At 43.9% G+C, this 21,265-nt stretch overlaps 1 protein-coding gene across 2 annotated transcripts in view; it reads left to right on the top strand.

The window, feature by feature from the left end:
* XYLT1 (xylosyltransferase 1) overlaps positions 1-21,265 on the top strand; it is a 138,654-nt gene that overhangs the window by 107,795 nt on the left and 9,594 nt on the right. Inside the window, exons 6-10 of one of the 2 annotated variants that reach the window (XM_015876852.3) lie at positions 866-1,082; positions 3,075-3,251; positions 6,562-6,824; positions 10,097-10,292; positions 15,615-15,948. In XM_015876852.3, coding sequence (XP_015732338.1) covers positions 866-1,082; positions 3,075-3,251; positions 6,562-6,824; positions 10,097-10,292; positions 15,615-15,948 — 1,187 coding nt within the window. The remainder of the gene's footprint in view (positions 1-865; positions 1,083-3,074; positions 3,252-6,561; positions 6,825-10,096; positions 10,293-15,614; positions 15,949-21,265) is intronic. The other variant, XM_015876853.3, reaches the window with a different exon arrangement.

Consider the following 21,265-nt stretch of genomic DNA (forward strand, 5'->3'; position numbering starts at 1 on the left):
ATGCACAGGATGTGTTCAGCACAGCGACTTGCCTTTATGAATGCACTCAGCACCCTGGGTAAACCTGTGCTAATTCATGGCAGTCCTGCTTCCCTTTGGGGGAAATTATTCTGAAAATGGAATAACAAATAGTTACCTGTGTCAGACAGTCCCCAAATGCTCGGGCATACAGTCCAGCACATTCTCAAGCACAGATTGATTTTCCAACTCCTTTTTCTTATTATATGGGTCTCAAATAATTTATTTCCATAACACTACAGTTCTGCTGTTGCTCCTCGTGTTCGTAGTTCAGCAGTAAACAAAACATTGTTCCCTGTAGACTTGAAAATGGAGCAAACATACTCATTCTGTAGAAAAGAGCAATGCAATTGTATTTCTTCCTAATTAACTATACCCCTGTAGAAAAATTCACGGCATAATAACATGGAAGGTAATTGGTCATTTTGCCTTTATGTACAGTTAGCTGTTTTTCAGCAGCGCTGCATTTATTTGGAGAAGCCGATGGCACAGATTGGTTGTGGTTCCCCTTTGCCTTATGGTGCTTCCCCAGTGGTTTGCAAAGAGTTAATGAGCAGTGCAGAACTTCATGCCGTGGGGCACTTTAATGTGCACAGTTTTGTCTTAGGACAGCAGAAGGTGTAAATGATGTTTAAAAGCAATCCGTTGTTCTTTCCCCTGTATCCCAAGGTATAACTGATTAATCATTTATTAAACCCCTCTGTGTTATTTTATGAGCAGAGCAGAAATGCAAACAAGTGACCTTCTGGTCTTGTTTTGTTTGAGAAAGTAGCTTCTTTATTTGTAGAACTGGTGCCCATAACAAAACACAAATGAGCGTCTAATGCCCAGCTTTGCTTTCCCTCAGGTTCATTAGAAAACAGGGTCTGGACCGACTCTTCCTGGAGTGTGACACACACATGTGGCGCCTGGGGGACAGGAAGATCCCTGAGGGCATCGCGGTGGACGGAGGGTCGGACTGGTTTCTCCTCAACAGGAAGTTTGTGGAGTATGTCACTTTTTCCAACGATGACCTCGTAACAAAGATGAAGAGGTTTTATTCCTACACGTTGCTGCCTGCTGAGGTGAGTTCGGAGCGGTCCCTCTCTGTTTTCTAAAGGGCAGCTTTCGTGCACGTCTCAACACAAAGTGTGAGGATGATTCTGATGTCAGTGGGCTTGGGATTGTCCTGCGGTCAGTAATGGGAATTTCACTCGTGCTGAGTAAGTCTGTTAGCGTTAGATGCACTCGTGCAGTTTGTTTGTGGGACGTATTTGCCAAGAGTGGCTTTGTTTTATACTTTTAAGCCTATTAAGTTATCACTGAACAACCAGAAATCCAGCCGGGTGTGCAGATTGTTCCTCCATAAAGCTTCTGAGGGCTGTTGGAGCTGGTACATTGTCTTCCTAAGTAGCTTTGCTCACTGTTACCCATCCCTTCTGTTTGAAAACAAAAATTCCACAAAGGTTTATTGTTCCATTCAAAACCCTGCTAGAAGGCATCCTTGCAGACCAGCTCTGTCACTCAGGGATGGCTTTGGCTGCAAGTGCTGCAGGTCAGGGACACACACCAGGCTGGGCTCTCACACGTGGCACTGTGTCAGGGGATCACGCAGTGTCCCCAGGCAGAGCTGAGCCCAGCAGGCAGTGCTGTGCCGACCTGGCAGCTCCATGGCCAGTGCTGTGCTCCCTGGGTGTGCAGCATGCAGCCATCTCAGCAGCACTTTATAACTCTCTTTAAGGTGACAACTTTCCTCCTTGCCAGCAGCCCCTGAACACTGAGGGATTGATGAGTCTGATCTTGCAAATTTAGGCTTATTAGCTTGCAGTGGAACACAGTGATTGTCATCTTATGATGGTTTATTATTCCACACACATGTTGAATAATTCTGCTTTAATCCCGTTTCTGTTAAAAATCACCTTTTCTCTCAACTCTGATAACCTTTTCATCCATTATCTCAGAGAAATTTCTGTATCATTATGAAAGGACACAGGGCAATGGGTAATTGGGTAAGGTTTTTTTCTTCCTCCCGCTTCAGTGAGAATGGATGCCTTTATGGGTTTAACCAAACAGTTCAAGCATAAAATCCATATTCACTGGGCTGTCATTTAACATTAAAAGGGTAGGGGGATTATTTGGGGGGCCAGCCATGCTAGTGTCGTGCTGATTATTTATAGATCTTGCTGTTGCTGATTTTAAAGAGAAGTTGCTGCTCCTAAAATTGTCTCTTACAGAGCTAAATTTGATTGTATTCCATGGTTTCTATCTACAAGGTTTTCTTTGCAAGATACGTGACTGGCTTCTTAAAATCACTCTGCCTTCACTGACCTGTTAACCTGCTATATCGGTCCCCATTACACATGATTTATGTAATAGCTGATATTATGGAGATATAATTAGGATAGCCCAATAGGAGTTCCTTGCTGCCTTGAGTCAGCAAATAAAGACTTATGATTTCAGAGGTACTTGCGGAAGGCAGAACGTCCTTCTATTGCCTGGGGTGAGCTGTGTATTTCAGTGCAAGGCTATTCAACCAGCAGTGCTTTTCAGCATGTTGGAGGTGCACAGACCCACGCAAGAGCCGAGACTTCTTTTTATTCCATAGTAACCAAGTTGGTGGTTAAGGTTTGAGAATTGTTTTAGGGAACAATCTGAGATTTATCATCATCAACACTGCTAAGGAAAAGGGTCATAAATCTGTTGAACCATTAGGAGTGACTTACTGAAGAGAAATAACGGGAGCTTCTTAGAAGAATGTCTTAGCTGAAAGAAGAGCAAAATAATTGCTGGTACTGATGATTCTCCTGGAGTCCAGCATCCAAAGCTGACCATTGCAGAAGTGCAGTTGTTCTGTGCCGTGTCATTGTGGTGTGGCCTCAACCACAGCATACTGTGATTTTTCACACTCTACAAAATGTGTGTGCCCTTTTTGTACATGGCAGAATGGTAGAATTCATTATTTCTCCCATTTTGAAGAAAAAAATTCACTGTATTAAGTTCAGGCCCACAGGTTGCACTGATGAAGAAAAGGGATGTCCAAAGAGCTGAATGTACTCACATGTTCTCTTTTTTTGCAGTCTTTCTTTCACACTGTTCTGGAAAATAGCTTGTACTGTGACTCCATGGTGGACAACAATCTGCGCATCACAAACTGGAACCGTAAGCTTGGTTGCAAGTGTCAGTACAAGCACATTGTTGACTGGTGTGGCTGTTCGCCCAATGACTTCAAACCAGCAGACTTCCACAGATTCCAGGTAACTGAACCATTCTCTTTTCTGGTACCCACAAAGGGCAGGTAAACCCAAGCAGGGTGGAGAAAGGGATGTCAGGATGCATTTATCTTCAGTCCAGGAGAAGGAGAAATGTGCCTTTCTATATTTTAGCCCTTGAGACGTATTGCTGTGCAGCAGGGCCCCAGTGTTGCTCTTCAGACTGCATGGCATTGGTGGACCTGCTGTGCTAGAAATGAGGGAAGCCTGACACCCATCACACTGTATTAGCTGGGTTAATATATTTTTTCGAGTTCAAGCTCAGGTTCTTTCTTGGTTGCATGAAAGTCCTAGAGGCTCGCATAGCACAAGGCAAATCAGTTTTCATTATTGTATTCTTAAACACAATTATATTTCTGTTTGCCTCCTGTTTTTGGGAGCCAGAGTTAAGAACTTCTGGTCGGGCAGCCTTGGCAGGACTGCCTCAAAAAGTTTAATGAGTTCCTTTGCAATATAGTATCCTCAAGGCAGACATGAGAGCAAATCCTTGTGCTCAGGGGAGCACTAACTCTCAAGACTGTATCTGGCCTGTGTATCTTCTGTTAAGAATGAACAAGTGCTTGTTTCAAGGTCACCAGATTTGCAGTTCCAGCTCTCGAGGCTCCCTACATAAAGCATGTTTGTTCAGGCTTTGTGTGGGATGGGGAATGTGTTACCCTACGGCACAAAAATGACTGCTCCAGAACAGAGACTTCTCTTTATTGTGCTGTGTTGCCCACTGGACATGGTTGAAATCAGAGACACAGGCGGTCGAAAAGGAGCAAATGAGTTGTTTTCTCGGATGGACTCTGCTGTCCCAGACTCTAATCCCAGGAAAGTCTCCAGCACAGAATAAATGGGAAGCCTTAAAATGCTCCTGCAAGTTTGCAGAGGTGGATCTGCTCCAGGCTGGAAAAACAACCCACAGCAATGGCTGGGTAAACGGAGCTGTGAGGGAAAGCTCAGCATTAGAACAGACGTTAAAGGCCCCTTCTGACACTGTGCCTGATGAGAGAGCCCCTCAGATGAGCACGTTGTGCCAGAAGTCTCACTTGTGGTTCCCACAGAGACACAAAGCAGGCTGCAGAGGAGGAGATCAGAGAGCCCACAGCATGTGCTGTCTGAGAGTGAAAATGAACATCCTCAAAAGAATTTTCAACCATCTCGGGCTCTTTTGAACTCCTTGGCACGTCAGAACGCATGTCTGAATATGAGCAGGGCAAAAAACAAAGGATTTTACAAGCGGATGGTAGAGGAGTAGTGCATATGCAGCAGTATACCTGAAATTGTGTCAAGTGCAGAGCAGGAGATCTCTGTGAGACTGCTGACATGGAGGTGTAGGGTGCCTTGCCCATCCCTTCTGCACGTGAAGAGCTTTCAGAGCAAGGCAGCGGGAGGTGGCTCTGGGCACAAAGTGCTTCGCACCTGCAGAGAAAAAATTCTCTTGTCATCTGACCATTTATATTTGTGCACAGATTATATTTGTTCTAAATTCTCCTGGTTCATGTCAACCAGGTGTTTGGGCATAATACAGCTGCTGTCTCACATCCTTGGTATCCAGATGTGTGCATTGCTTCCCTAGAAGCCAGCCATGGGACCTGGCTGATGCTGCTGTCTGGTCTAGAGAGTTTGTTCTGAGCAGGCCAAAGCAGTGTTCAAGCACCAAGATAAATAAGAAATGCCTTCAAAAGACTGGGTTTTTTTTTCTGAAAACATACAAAGAATGGACAGCAGGGAAGGAACCCAAACTGTGCAGTAATTCTGATGTCTTTGTGGGCTATGAGGATAACGGCTTTAGAAACCAGACTTGAAAGAAACTTGTGTCTGGTTCAGTCTTAGATGGTTCAGGTGACAGCACAGTTGTCATTATTTTGCCCTAAGTTACAGTGATCATTTTGCTTGTGTTTACAGCAATAAACAGGACCAGGGTGTGGGGTAGGAACTGGCACACAGTAATCCACACGTACCATTTAAATGTTAGCATTCTTTGTGGCATATTTTTGACCCACGCCTACCAGCAGTAACAGAGTATGGCCCAAGGGAAGAGGCCAGCTGTTGTCACCAGTGCAGGTAAATGAGTCCATTTTGTCTGTAGGAAGTAGTCCAAGCTCTACAGATGCAGACTTCATCACTCCGCTTGCCCTCAGGACCAGGGAATGGGCTCTACCCTGTTTTATTCACTAGCAAAAACTGTGTGAATAGCCTGGTGCAGCTTTGTTTTCTCTTAAGACTGCGTTCACAGGACGAATTAGCCATTGTGTCTGTTACCTGTGAGAGTATTTGCCTGAAGAGTAGTCTGTAAAGTGTCTGAGGAATTGTGGCTGAGTTTTAAAAGCACAGCTTACTGTGTTGATTTCCAGGGTTGTCCCAGCCATTATTTCAAAATAACTGACCCATTTGACCACTTAATTGGATGAGTGAAATGATGGAGTTGTGCGTTATTTGTTCTGTCTGTCCCCAGACAACAGGGATAAAATGCACCATAAGAGATAGGTAGGGAAAAAAAATTAATTTCTGATATTTTATTTGGCCATTTGTCACACTCGATATTTTTCTCTTCCAAAAATGCTTTTCACACCAATAAACAAAGTACAGTGCTCAAAAATCCCATGCCCAGGGAACAAAGGATGCTTTTCTATCAGAAGAGTAACAGTGCAACACGTGATTTTCTTAAACTGCTCGATTTCTTTTGATTTTTTTCCATATCCTACCTATTAGTAACAGCCATAATGCTTAATTTGCCTTCATTTTAATTCTCTAAAGTGATTTAGCATTTTCACCTCACTTGAATGCAGTGCTGCCTGAAAATTTAGGAAGATATGGTTGTTTGTAATGACAGCACGTTGAGTAGAGCTACAGACTGTAATCACCCTGTTCCTTTGAGGTATCATGCGATGGGAGAACATTCTCTTAACCATCTTGGTGTATTCTCCACCAACACAAAAAACAGTCCAGTGGTGGAGGACCTCCCAGAGAGGGCACTTGAAGCCAAATAATGGGAAGCTCTGCTGTGCTTCCCTTTGGTCTGACCTGATCCTGTGCCTTGCTGGTCATTGAATTTGTTCCTGATGGCAAAGAAATGGGTTTGGAATAGGTGATGGGCAGAGCACTCCTGTAGGGCTGGCTGCCTTGAAGGGACATCAGGCCAATGTGCACAGGTGGGCCTCACATTCAGACCAGAACCATCTGCATTTCTGTTGAGTTACAGCATAGCTTTTAACTGAATCTTAACCAGAGTTGCAGTTCAAGCCACCTTTAGCTTCAGGGAAGTTCTGTTCACATCCTCAGCTTGTCTTTTCCTTTCACCTCACCACAGCAGACTGCCAGGCCAACTTTCTTTGCCCGCAAATTTGAAGCTGTGGTGAACCAAGAGATAATTGGCCAGTTGGACTATTACCTGTACGGCAACTACCCACCCGGCACCCCTGGCCTCCGCTCCTACTGGGAGAACGTGTACGACGAGCCCGATGGGGTGCACACCCTCAGTGACGTCGCGCTCACCATGTACCATGCCTTCGTCCGCCTGGGTCTGCGCAGAGCCGAGAGCTCCTTCCACTCTGCTGGGGACAACAGCTGCCGGTCAGTTGGGCTCTTGGTGTTTTTCTGGGTGTTTCTGAGGACTGAAGGGCACTGAAGGAGGTTCTGCTGGGATATGTTGATTGGGAGCTCATAGCCACAATGGGGCCAGGCGACTGCAAGTGTACAGCTGTGATTTCCAGGAGTATTTATGCCTGTAACAAAGTGTTGGTTGTTCAGGGTTGACGTTAGGTGACCTATTTGCTGCACTTTTAAGGAGCTCCTCTGCAGCCTGATGAGGACTGACAGGATCCAGTTGGGCACCACTGCCCCTGCCACTGCATTTTCTTTATTAATTTCAGTGAGTGTATTACACCCGCAGCTCCTAAAGCCTCCGTGTGATTGCAGCAGAGGTCATGCTCACCTCTATTATGCTTACCAAAGCACAGGGCAGGATTTCAGAATTAATGTAAACCAGGTGGGTTAATGGTCTTTGCTTGTTTGCTCCCCTGGGCACATACACAGAGCACAGAGAAGTGCTTGCTTGAGCGGGGTTTGCTTGCTTGCTGCAGCCATCCATGCCAAAAATATTGCAACAAGTGGGATCCATTAACGTCAAATAAATAAAATGTATGTATATATAAAAACATACACAAATATAGCAGATAAAAACCATATTCTAAATTTTTTTTTCATCTATAAGCATAGCAAATAGGAATTCAGTATAGAAATGTTTTGAAGGGAGAATTCTTCATCAGATTTGCACAGTGAGTCTTACTTTACAGTCTCTTAATTCTTCCCTCAAAGTGTGTTTCTGGGACCCTGCCTTTTGTAATCCTAATAGAAAACACATACAAGCTTAGCCAGCAAGCATTTGAGACAGCCCTTGTACTCTGACAGATAGAATTGGCCCCTCTTGTGTTCTTGAATGCACTGTGACTTTCTTAGCCATGGAAGTGCTGAGCAATGTCCTGTTTAGAAGGATGTGGCAATAAGTGGTCCTGGTTCCTATTACAGCTTTGCCATTAAAGGTTAGCAGTACAGAGCAGTAATCGATCAATAACAACTAGTTGTGAATAATCACTAATAATACCTAGTAACTTCCTTATATGAAGTAAAGGCAGACTGAAAGAAGTCCTGGGGTCTTTTGTTCTGCAGAGTGAAGCCAGCAGAGAGGATGGGAGCTATGTATAACCAGAACTGAAATAATGTAACCATTACATTTGTGCTTACTCCTTTTGCTGGTGTTCCAGTGATGATTTATATCAATTACCAGTGTCATTTCTGGGGAGCTTTAGGTTGCACAGGATCTCAAGGTGCTTTTCAAGCTTGCTTCAGATTATAAATAGGGAAGTCACGTCATCTACTGCTGATTGCAGCTGTCCTCGGGATAAAGCCTGGCTGCCTTACAGTGGGCTGCAGCCCCACAAACAGCTCAAGAAGGAATTGCAAGCAGTGATAGGGAATGGGGGCTTTATTTCATATCTACCTTAGCCCCCTCAAAGTGGCCATGTCCAGTTTAAATCACAGAAAAGTGGAAAATCTTCAGGTTATGGTTCACATCTCTTTTCTATGGATATTCTGCTGTCTTTCTGTGTGTGTGCATTTATGCACTTCCTTCTTCTCTCCTGATTCTGCATGTCTCTAAAGCAGTGACAGCAGGAATGCATTAGAGCTGAGCACCTTGACAGCATTCCAGGTGCCATCAGGGCTATCAGCAGCAGGACGTTAGCTGATAGCAGTCACCAGACCAGCTCATTTCATACTGCTGCAGGCGCTGCGAGGAAAGCATCCACCACGTTGCATCACGTTTAGAGCCAGTCCCATGCTGCTGCCTGCAGCTGCCCAGGAGACATCTATAAGAAACTGCCTTGCACGCAGATCTAACAAGGGGCAGCCTCAGAAAGATGTGCTCCCTGCAAACTGCTCAGCTCCCAAATTAGATTGCAGATCTGCATCTTCAGTGGGAACAGCGTTAATGTGCGCTTGGGATTTAATTTATTTCTCGCCATCTCTAGATGTTTTTACTCGCTGCTGCCAAGAGACAATTTAGGCAGACTATTTCAAGGGTATTGTAAATATTTGCTGCTGCACATATGAAACAGGAGGCCTTAGTGCTCAGCACAGAAGTCAGATTGTTGCTGGTATTGGCTGCATAGCTGTGCTGTGTTTTCACTCGGTCTGTCACTGCTGGCCCTGTTTGTAGCCCGTCTTGCTGTGTTTATTTCTTGGGCTCTAGAGACTTCCTGCTGGCTGCTGCTGGGTTAGGGTAATGGAAAGTCATTCTTGGTTAGCTCTCTTAGCATTAGTGTGAGGAGACAGTCCTCACTGACTTGAATGGGGAGGCTTGAGACTGGTTGGCTTTGAATGTGTTGCAAACACGCCTGATTGACAGTAAATGTCACTGCTGTGAAGTAGCAGATGACTTGATTTCAGAGCTGTGAACATATTTTTAGTTATTAATTCGTCTGTGTGCACACATGCATCAATTCAAATCTTACTGGGACTACAGCAGACAATCAACCATAGATTTTAATAATCCAAATCAATGACTACATTGTCTCTAAAATCCAAACTGTAGCAGAAAGCTTCCAGGTCTCCCAAGTAGTGGTTTTGTTTGACCTTTTTTCAGTTTCTTATTAGTTGTGAGTAAAAAAAAAAAATACCACAAGATACTTCAAATCTGTAAGGAACATGACACATATTTCTTAAAATATGGGGACCGGATGCCAGCTCCCATTGCTGCTGCTCAGCCCAACCAAGTGCTGCCCTTGGAAGTGCACAGGGAGCAGATCAGTGTGCAGAACAGTGTGGGGCATGGGATCGCCCTCACCCAGCCTCGCAGCACCCTCTGCTGTCACCAGCCTGCTGCTGTCCCATTGTCAGGTACCATAGAGACTAACCTTGCTGAGGAGCAGAAAGAAAGGAGAGCACCTAATATAGGGCAGTAAGCACATTTCTTGAACATAGTTTTTTCTCTGTTTATCCTTTACCCATTTAATCTGATATCTCTGGGTGGCATATTTTACCCAGAAGAGGAAGAAAGGGAGGGGTGCTGGCTGGTATGGCACAGAGAGGTATCTCCTAAAGAGCTTACGACTGTGGATAGCTTCTAAATGAGTTTCTATTCCTGCTGACATTTTCTGTGTTTCAGGGTAATCAGAACAGCCTAAGAATGTTTGAAAATGAGTCATGAATGCATTTGAAATCTCTTAATGTACAGCGGTGAATCTTCTAGTTGAAACGAATGCTTCTTAAGCCATTAGCTCCAAGTAAATGGAGATTTCATGTCTCTCTTGTGTAACTGCTGAGTGTGTGCATGTGTTGTTTTGCAGATACTATCCCATGGGACACCCGGTTTCCGTCCACCTTTACTTCCTTGCTGACCGTTTCCAAGGTTTCCTCATCAGACACCACGCCACCAACCTGGCTGTCAGTAAGCTGGAGACTCTGGAAACATGGGTGATGCCAAAGAAAGTCTTCAAGATCGCAAGTCCGCCCAGTGATTTTGGAAGATTACAGTTCTCAGAGGTGAGTATTCATAGCCATTCATTCACACCGTTACGAACCACGGAAGAGATTATGTACTAGTTCAACAGCCTTTGGAAACTGCATTTCCATGTAATTTGTAGCTGAGAGTAGCTCTGTAGTGCAGTGCAGTTTCTTTATGAAAGGCAATATTGTTTGCCAGCCCGGATCCATGGTTAACTCTTACTTTTTATGTTACTCTCAGTGTCCCCTCATTCCCTCTTTGACAAACTGAAGGCATTCACTGTTGTAAAAGGGGCTCAGAAACTTACAAAGTTTTGTGACTATGGTCATTGTTACTGCTGTGGGAGAGATGTGGGAGCTGAAAAACACCGTATTTCTGCAGCTCCAGATGTGAGCAAGGATGTGGTAAACGTTCCTCTCAAGAACATGCTGAAAACAAGCCATGAAATTAGTGATAGTCAGGCACCAGTGCCACGTTTGAGTAGAATATTGATGTTGTAACATGAAAGAAAAAATCATCACAGTAGTGGTTGAGATTTCCCACAAGTCCTGTTATTTGTTGTAGGAATTTGTCTCAGCATCTGACATAAAGTGTACCCTAGAATATCAGGGAAGTTGACCACTAATAGAACCTGACATCTGTGTTCTGTTTTAAAGATACAACTGTCTGAGCTGTTAATTTTGTGATTTTTCTTGTTAAGCCACAAATTTCAATTAAGGCACAAAATTGATTGAACAAATGCATTCCAGTCATTATGGCCAAGTCCATAAATTACCATCTTCTTGGGCAATTAAGAAATGCCTGGGTTGGATTCAGTGTTTTGGTGTGCATGGCAAGTCCATGACATTAATGTGCCATTAGAGAGATGGATGGAAGGTGTGTTTCGTTTATCAATGTGTCTGATGGTAGACTTGCCATTTCATGCAGTGATAAATGATCACACAAGCTCTAATTCTTGTGATTTGTAGCAGTACTTCTGCTGTTTATTTGCTGTTTTTTCTCTCACTTTCAGCTCGATGCCTTCTCTGAGTCCTTCCTTCAAAAGCAACTGGGCTGGCAGCAGGAATCTTTTTCTAATTGCACGATAAAAACAAGCACATTAGCTCAGTATTTTAGAACTAGAATTTTTAAAAAAATTGGAAAGAATACATCTAACTTCATCTCACTTGTAGGGAGGGAGCACTCATGGGACCAGAATTTACTCTCTGGCCACTTGCCAGATCCCCTCTGGCTCCAGTGCATTAATACCAAACCTTTTTTCCCCCAAACCAGCCCTGCAGCAACCATAAGCCAGCTCTGCCCATGTCCTGGAGCAGCGATGCTCAGTGTCGGTGTCCCCTGCTGGGGAAGCAGCAGTGTGTCAGTGGCCTCTTTGCTGCACTGTGCCCAATGCACAGGAAAAATGTCACCTTGCGGGGAGGATACCTGAACCCTGCTGCACTGATGTGTCAGTCTTCATAGCCTCATAGCCCCCATATGGGCTGCAGGCAGACCTGGAGGGATCTGCTGCTGCAGTGACCTGTGTCAGTGCAAAGCATGGCAGGGATTTGGTCACTGGGGAGGTTTTTCCAGGCGGAGGAAACCTTTTCTTCTATTTGAAATCTGGGAGAAGAGTTTTGGTGGCTGATTACATCTTTTCCTTATTTTTTTCTCACCTAAACCCTTTATTGTCTTCTCTTTTCAGAAATGCTTTATGTTTTAAAAGGCCAGGAGGTACAAAGTCAAACATGTAATTGTTTAATTGTTTATTAAATGTTTGTCTTTCCTTCCGCCCTCCATTGGCCAGCAGGCATCTCTGCCTCTGAGCCAAATGATTCTCTCAGTTGCCCTGGTACAAATCCAGCATTAACCTTTACAGCTTCATTGTGGCTGCAGAGTCTGTCATCTGGTATCACTTATTAAAATGCCACCTCTTTGTTGAAGTCCAGCAAGTATAAAGTAAATTCAGCAGTTCAGCTCAGGTGAGGGCATCAATGATTGCAAGTTAACCACCAAAACAGAGATTTACGATTTGGGCTCACTGGGATGTAAATCTCTGTGGGTTTTCTTTCTCTTTCCAAATTTCATCCCGTAGTTTGGCAGAAACTTGAAACTGAATGGAGTCATTTAAATGGGAGTTTTGTCCCCAGCTTAGAGCAATGGGACCTGCCGGAAAGAGCCCAGACATGCTGTGTGTGCAGGCTCCCTTGTGACACTGAGACACAATCAGAATGGCAACAGAGACAGGTTCTCTATGGGCAGTATCAGCCCTTCCTGCCCTCTGTTCCTTGGCTGTGCTTCTCAGACGTTACATCCTGAGTTTCACCGTGCACCATGTGAATGGCCAGTGGGGTTAATAATAGCAGTTCCAATTGCATTGGGCTCCTGTGTTCAGTTTTTGGCTGAGAAAATAAAATAACCTTACAGGAAATCCAAGAAAGATTTCCAAGTGTTTCCACCTTTTTTTCTTGGAAACTCCCACATCTCCTAAAATTGGCTTGTACATAATACACATAATATATATCCAATTAGTCCAGATCAATGATAACTTTTATGTGGAAGGCAGAAGATTGATTTGCTGTAGAGTACTAAAAGTCTCAGCTCAGAGTGTATCAGTGGAACACTAAGTTCATTTCTAGTCTTGTTAAGACTTGTGATTCATCACAGAGAATAAAATAAACTAGGTGGCAGGCAATTAGTGCGCATTGTGTGAACCTAATGGTCCTGTTTGTGGTGAGCAATGAGACACAAACCCATAATCAAGGCATAATTTATCTTGGGAAAATTTTATCTGGGGACTGAACAGAGACAGAATCGGGAGTTATAAGCCAGTGAGCGAGTTCCAGCTTTCCAAACATCCCCCATGCACAGTGCCTGCTCTTGAAGCCCAAAATAATGGTGATTAAAATAATGATATGGAAAATGTCGGTTTCTGGGCCACATCTGTTCATATGTTATCAGTTCTTCGTTACTTTTTGATTCCAGCCTGTACTTTCTGTATTCTGTTTGGAAGTGAAGGCCTACTTCAAATGTTTTAAGGGCCTATGAAAAATATTACAGGGCTGTAGTAGCTTCTGACCTGTAAAATCAGACATCTCAGTGCTGGGAATTCAGCCATGTCAAGTTCAAGGGAGGAGCTACAAGCCTCTCAACAGTGCTTTAAGTCACAGTCTTTTTAAAACATGGAGCTTCTAAAACTTAGCTTAGCCTGTAAGTTCTGCAGCACAGAAAGTGTCCCCCAGCTGGCAACTGGTAATAAAGGGCAGATGCTGCAATAGATGTGTGCAGCTCCCTGCTTTTCATTCTCCAGCATCCCATAGCCCTCAGTGAGATGGCATTGGGTGCTTCTGCCATATCTTTCACTCTCTGATTTCCGTTGTGGGCTTTGCCTGCATGGCAAGATTACAGCCCCACTGAGGCTGCTCTGGTTCCCATCCTGGGGCTGGAACTGCCGATGTGGTGGGTGATGTGTTGGATTGGGTGGAGTCTTTTCAAACAGAAAGCCTTTGGGTGAGGTGCATCTCACGGTGAGAGGACCTTCTCCAAGAGGAAAGCTGGCAATCCTTCCTGAATACTGTTCTAGTGTGAATTTCTCTGGTATCTCTAGGAAATCCTTGGATAGCAAGATCTCTGACTGATGTTATTCCCATTCTCATATGGTGTGTGGTCAGCACTGCTTTAGAGGGACTTCACCCATAGACTGAAACATGACCTCCAGTTTGTCTAGGCCTGATACCATTAACTGCTCTGAATATTGCTGGGCTTGGGAAGGAAGCCATTAACGTGTTTAATTCTTGAGGATAAAGTCTGCTTTCCAGAAGGAGCAGTTCAGTAAGAAATACCAGGTGTGGCAGGAGCAGCTGTTCCTCACAGGGTTTTCTTTGCCCAGAAGGGTGCATGTTTGCTTCACGTGTTGTAGTTGCATTATTTCCAGGTCTCTTGAGAGGTAGGTGTGATATCACCATTTGCAGAGAGGGTCAGTGGAGTAGGTAGTGAGATCTGGCCAGGAAATTTTCTTTCTGAGTTTATTTCCATACATATTCAGTTGGCTTTGTCAAAGGAGTTTGCTCTGACAGCTCCTCAAGGCAGTCACTGCTGGGGTCTGATATCTGGGCTGCACTGTCAGGTTTGATTAGCTGGTGTGTGAGGTGAAATACCTTGGAAAAACCAGGCACTGCTGGGCTGATGGCAGAACAGTAGAAGGCTCATTTTGTCTCTTATTCTGCTGTGTCATAGTCCTGTAGGAGGAATTTGTATGAAGATGGATGGGTTTAGGATGTTAGGATTTTATTCTATTGGCCTTGTAGCTTTTTGGTAGTAGTCCTCCTCTAATTTGTCTGCCAAACACAAGGATTTATTTAAATAGGTCTCAGGACCAAATGGTTTCCAAAATATCCATCAGTGGTGGTAGATTTCAGGTAGTTGTTAAGTTTTCCAGATTTGAAGGATTTCATTGTTAAACTGGGACCACTTATTTTCATCAATTAAGGTGAAATCTACAAGAAAAGTCTTTGAAGCAAACCAGCTACAATCATTCGTTACACTTTCAGGAAAGCCACCTCCGACATCACAGGCCAACTTAATAAAACAGGAGGCATTAATTTCAGAGCAGCCCCCATAGACTTGGTCCTGCAATAGTAAAAAGTAAAGTTGACCTTAGAAGGGTAATTATTATATTTTCATGCTGTCTGTTTACATATGGTTTGGTTTTTTTCAGTTATGTACAAGTGCTTAATGGCAACAGCTCGTAAATTTGTATCATCCTGTGGGTTATGGGTGAACCATTAAAATTCATATAAAGAACAGTGAAATATGAAAGCTACTAGAGAAAGGGAAGGTCTATTAAATATTTACATTAGATTCTGAATCAGCTGCTTTACTGTTAGTTAGGAATAAATAAGAAACAATGTCACTATTATGACAGTGAGAAGAGAGTTTACCAGAAGTAACTTGCATCATGTGGGGAAGGAGTGCAAGGAAACAGCATCTTGTGCATAGATTGTAGCAAGGGGCCCGAAGACTTGTCTTGAAGTCAGCACAAGACTCATCCTTACTCTTAGCAGTAGCTGGCTGGGTCTGTGTTGCAGGCTCTGTCTCTTACATGTGCTATACATGTTGATGTCCTGGGAGTTGATAGGTCCTATGCGTTGCAATAGTCAGTGCTCAGTCACTGGGTTCAGTCCTTTACTGACCGCTTTCATGTGGAGAAAAAGGAGAGCTACTGGAGCCTATTACATCACTCTTACTATAATAGTACTTATCTATGTACCTGGTAGAAGTTGTCCAAGAAAACAGCTTGTGTCTAGAGAGCCCTTATTTGTCTTTTGGAGTCTCAGCTTGCAGAAATGATGTGAGCAGCGCTGTGTGGTCTCTGATTTCAGATTGGCACGGAGTGGGACGCCAAGGAAAGGCTTTTCCGGAATTTCGGAGGACTCCTCGGGCCGACAGACGAGCCAGTTGGCATGCAGAAATGGGGGAAAGGCCCTAACGTCACCGTTACTGTCATTTGGGTGGATCCGGTCAACGTCATAGCAGCGACGTACGATATCCTCATTGAATCCAGCGCAGAATTCACTCATTATAAACCTCCCTTGAATCTGCCCCTGAGGCCTGGTGTCTGGACGATAAAGATTCTGCACCACTGGGTCCAGGTAGCTGAAACCAAATTCCTCGTTACGCCTCTCACTTTCTCAAATCGGCAGCCTATCAAACAAGGTAAGTTTTATTATCGGTTGCTGGAATAATGCAGTTATTTTGTCTGAATTCATTGTAAATGCCACCGTTAAAAATGAAGTAGTGCAGCACTGGAAACAGCGAAATAGAGGAATGTTATAAATAGTAAATCAGATGAAATTGTTGCACCAAGACAAGTGGAGTGTCTGCACCCAGCCTGTACAAGACAGCCACTTTGAGCAAAAATCTATTTATATCTTTAAAACACACACTGCTCAAAATCCAGGGATGTTCAGACTCAGAAATAACAGCCATCATAGAAGCCATCACTTAGACCCTTCTCTGAAAGCTTTGCATTCACATTTGCTTATAAAGAGTTACAGGCATTTAAACAATTATCTTGGCAAAAACTGTGTGTTTAATGATAAAGAACGTTAATATATGAAATACTGAATCAGGGAAAATAACCCTAGGCCAGAGCTACCTGACAGGTTGTCATGTGCAGGCATTCACTTCTGCCTGATCCTTGCCAAAGCTTGCTCAGTACATGCCAAACACAGGCAATACAGCAATATCAGTACATGCAGCAGCCCTGGTGTGCACAGCATCAGATCCAGTCAGAAGGAAATCATTTTCTTTCCCACCACAGCAGTGCTGAGCCAACCCCGGGGCCAGCAGCAGCGCACACACTGGGTTGGGTGCTCAGCTCTTCAACCAGTGCCAGGTATGATGGGCTGGGAGAGAGTACAGTCGGCAGCCACACCTGTTCTCTTATTTGCTGTGATTAACACAAGGCTTGTTGCTAGGAATGTCTTCACTGTTCTTCTTAATGCGCTCAAGTGCTTCCATCTGCCTAATATTAACATTCCTATCTTAAAATTGAGAGATACGTGAACAATCCTTTTAACTTTTCAGAAGTTCTTCTTCCTGATGAGGCAGCAAATAAACTGAGTCAGGCCTTTACCTTCCAGCATTAGGTGCTGTTTCTATAACACACACACACCACCAGACAGCTGCTGAGCGCTAATGCCACCCTTATCGTGCTCAGCAGGAGCCTGATGGTACACATATCTCACTAGGACAGCCAACATGCTGATTTCTTCTTGTAGCATTTGGCGACATCGTTTCTTAAAGAAAAACTGAACCACAGTGTCATGGTGCTCTTATTAGCTGTTGGGCAGTGATATGTTTTGAAAAGACACCGCGTGTAGAAAGAATTGTAAGTTTGAAGCAGCCCAGCTACTAAACGTGGTTGTTACGGATTCATCTCCTGCAAATGAATGAATTCCACGTTCTTTGCTAATTAAGCAGTTGAGGCACAGACTGGATTGAAAACATGGCACATAGCCAGGAGCCTTGCTGTGTTTTGCAGTGTGAGAGTAGTGAGCAAAGCCAAGCACGTGTGAGGCTTCAGCCCCGCGTCCATGTTTTGTGGTGGGAAGGCAAAAAAAACCCCTCTGGCTCAAACGCTGGAATCAGGGAGTCACTCCATATCGCTGCAAATAAGAAAGAAGAAGTTGTCCCATTGATTCACTGAGAGAAGATCTGGCTCCTATTTCTTGTTAAAGAGCCCTATTCATATGGTAACGAGAATCTACCATAGGAATGAAATACGAAGCCTGGGAACAGTATTATCTAGGAAGAGCCTTAGGAGCGCTTTGCTGCTGATGCTGGGATGCGTGTGGCTGAGGCATGAAGGTAAGGGAGAAAATTAATTACAGGGGCAGAAAGAGACACTTCGCTGTAGTTAGAATGATATTTACAATGCAGATTTGTTTGTTTGTGTTTCTTTAAGGCTTTCTGTCTCAGTGATGTTACTGTGCTCCGTGCTGGCAATCGTCGTTTAGCTTTGATTTCAAGCTATTGTCAGTTTGTCACCACTTTATTACTTAAATATATTTCTCCGTGCCAAATAAAGGCATTGTGAGAATGCGACAGAAGTATCAGAAGTTCTAAGAGAAGAATTTCTGTTGCTGTTGTAAACAATGTGAAAGCTGCCAAAAATCCTCTAAAATGAAGGGATGGCATTATTGTCTTGTCCCGACACTGAAAATAAGACATACATCAGCCTTAGCCAGGAGTTGTCAGCAGAAGAGAGAAGTATGTTTTGTTAGGGATTCAAGTTTGGTTCAAGTGAAAAAAAAAAAGCTCTACAGCTCGTGTCAGAAAGATTTCCATAATTTGCTCCTCCCGAAGCCTTTCTCGCACACTTTGAGTGTGATTTGCTTCATCGGGATCAGGCCCAGTGTGCCTCACACATTCCAGATGTACAAACTGGAGTCCACATAGGTACATACATAACGATCTGCCTGTATTTGTGCACAGTCTGACTGTGTCTTTCTGAAAAATGTTTGCACAAATCCAGCAGCAGCCACTAAGCCTTTGTGTCTTGAGAGCAAGGATGTGACAGCTGTCGTGGTACTTCCTAAACTGTTGCATATCTACTGACCAGCACAGAGCACAGGGTGAAGCTGCCATCTTTTTCCCAGCACCATGAAGGGAGCAACTTGCTCCTCTCTTAAATAAAGCAGAACACATTTGTTCCTGTATCTCTCTCAAAATTCATGCTTACAATTCAGACTAAAGAAATTAATTCTGGGACAGCTACCAGCAAAGACGTTTCATTTAGCAGTTTATAAAAACAGCGTATGCAGCCGGTTATTCTTTTTCTACTCCCATTTACTTATTAGCTTTGGCCTAGAGTCTGTGCATGCAAGTAAAGCCACAAAGGGAAATCAGGGACAGGTTTTTTCCTTGGATATTATGTCCAGATGCGCATAACTGGCAGAATGCAAATTGCTTAAAGACAGGCATTCATTGCCCTTTACAAGGACTGGACTATAAAAGGTCCAAGATCTGTTCTTACATGGAATGACTGAGTACACTAGGAGGCTTGGGATGTTTCCACAGAAAAATGAGGATCCCAAAGCTATTTCAGCGGAAAGTTTAGAGTCCAGTGTTTTTTATTCTTTATTGCTCCTCTTTCCCCTCCAGTCATTCAAACCTGTGTCTGTTTTCTCCAAGTTCTGACTCTGATCAGTTCTGCCTTCAGCAGATCCTTCTGGCTCAGAAGTGCCTTCAGGTGTTTGCAGGGTTGGAGGAAGGAAACAAAGTGAATTTGTCAAATAACTCATTTGGAAAAAGCAGGTTCAGCTTCACTTGGTCCACCAGTTTCTCCTTCTCCCTGTGTCCTGCACAGCCAGATTCTGTAGTTTTGTTTTTTCTTTAAATGGTGACTCAGAGCATCTCACTGTCTGGCTGAGCGTGTTAGAGCCAAGTTCTCATCTCTCACTGTCAGGACATGGGAGAGCTGCCACAGGCCGTTGGGATGCTTCAGGCCAAGACAGAAAGGAAACGTAATGTGGAGGAGACAGGACAGGAAGAAGATGGCTAGAAGATGTGGTTATACACAGGGATGAGGGCTTCTTACTTTATGCTTCAGGCATCAGATTCCATGGAGGTTGGATCTCCATCCCCATCATCTCTCTTCCTCATTGCTGCATGAAGTCTGTGCAAGTGCTCCTGCCAGGTGGGATTGCACACATCTCCCTGAAGCACTGAGAGGTGCAGGGAAAAAAACGCCAAACCAGTTCATTTTCAAATTTGAGTTTATATTCATAGGATGCTTTGATGGTGGTCTCCCAGCTGGAGTGATGCTAATGAGTTGCCATGAGTTTAATGTAGTTTTATAAAAGCTAAATCAATTACTGTGAGCCAGAGGGCAGATTCACTTCTGGGGCAGATAAAGCCCCAGACCTCAAGCCAATAGCAAACACTAGATTTAAAATAAATAAGTTACTTAAAAACTTCTTCCCTCAAGCAAAGGAGGGAAGGAAAACATCCTTCTGCAGAGGCACCTTTCATGTTTGGTTCCTGATGCGTTCGCATGCTCCTGGCATGGAGCTCCAGCTGCCCCACAGCTGGACAGGGAGCCTCAAACACCACCCCATGGTCCCAGTGCCCTCCAGCTACAGCCACCTCTTTCAAAGGCCTGAAGGCATTAGCAGATACCCCACGATGCACACATACATCTCGGAAACCTGTTAAACTAATCCATATTTATGGATCAGCTTAATTAAGTATATACTGGGAAACCTTTGTTTTGCTGTTGGTTATTTGCAGTGGCTCAATCAATCCTAATTGCATCTATACAGATTATAAAGTGGGTGGCAACTTGTGTCAGAACTGCTGTGATTTCTTTAAATTAACCAGCTATAACATGACACATTCTTGATAAATGTAGTAACAGCAGCAGGCAGGCCTGTGGCTGCAGGAGAGTAGACATGCCCTAGAATCGTCAGTCCAAGAAAAACCCTGAAGACGGGGATTTGCTTTGAAATTTAGTTCAGATCCAGTTGACAAGGAGTCGATTAGCTTTGCAATGAGCAAATGCAGCACTGTCTTGTTTGCTGCAAGAGAAAACAAACCAAATGTCGATAAAAAATTACCTCTTTGCCAGAGGGCCTCAACGCAATTCAAGTAAGGAAATAAAGCTGTACGTTCTGTGTTCCTTAAAAAACCCACAGGTCTGGCACGTTAATGTGTACCAAGGTAACCGCTTCTTTCATTCCGTAGCCCACTCTCTGTCTAAACTCATTTGCTTTTTCTGCAAAGTGAAGAACAAACCCACACAGAACTAGTGAAATCCCAGCCTGTGCAGCTGACTGCAGGCTGTGTGCTCAGCCCAAAGAAGTTATGCTAAGGAAAGTCAGTTGAGGAGGGAAATGCCCTCCCAGAGTGAAGTGCAAATGGTAGGAGGGCACAAAAAATAACTTACTAAAAAATAATAATAATCTTATTTAAAGTCAGTGGAGCATATTTGGCGTTGTAAGTCTTCCACCTCAAAAGACCATACGGATGTCCTTGCTGGAAAAAAATATCTGGCTTACTGTCTGCAATCCAGTTAATTGGTTGCTGTGACTGAGGAGTCTTGAATGTCTAAAACTACATCTCACGGTGGCAGGCTTTACATTCGTTATTTTTTCATGAGCAAGGTCTGAAGTGTAAGTAAGCACTTCAAAATGATGCACAGTAGCTCCAGCCTCCGTATGTGCAGTGTTTCAGGACTTGGGATCCACATCTCCCTCCTTTCCCAGCCCAGTAGGTTATAAAGTCATTTTTATATCTTCTTTTTTATCTCTATTGCAAAGAGGAATGGCACCCAACATCTCTCATAGTGTGGATGAGCAGCATGGGCAGTGAACAGGGAGGAGAGGTTGTTACTTTCTCTTGTGAACTCTTGAAAAAAGATGTGGAGGTTTAAGTAGAGGGTTCTGGGTTGAATCCTGAGAATTTCCTATTGATGCATTGCTCTGCACTGACTGCTGCTAACCAGCTCTGTCTGATAATATGTGTTTGG

Source organism: Coturnix japonica, chromosome 13 (assembly GCF_054131305.1).
Source record: "Coturnix japonica strain WE chromosome 13, WE-NBRP24, whole genome shotgun sequence".
NCBI classification, from domain to species: Eukaryota; Metazoa; Chordata; class Aves; order Galliformes; family Phasianidae; genus Coturnix; species Coturnix japonica.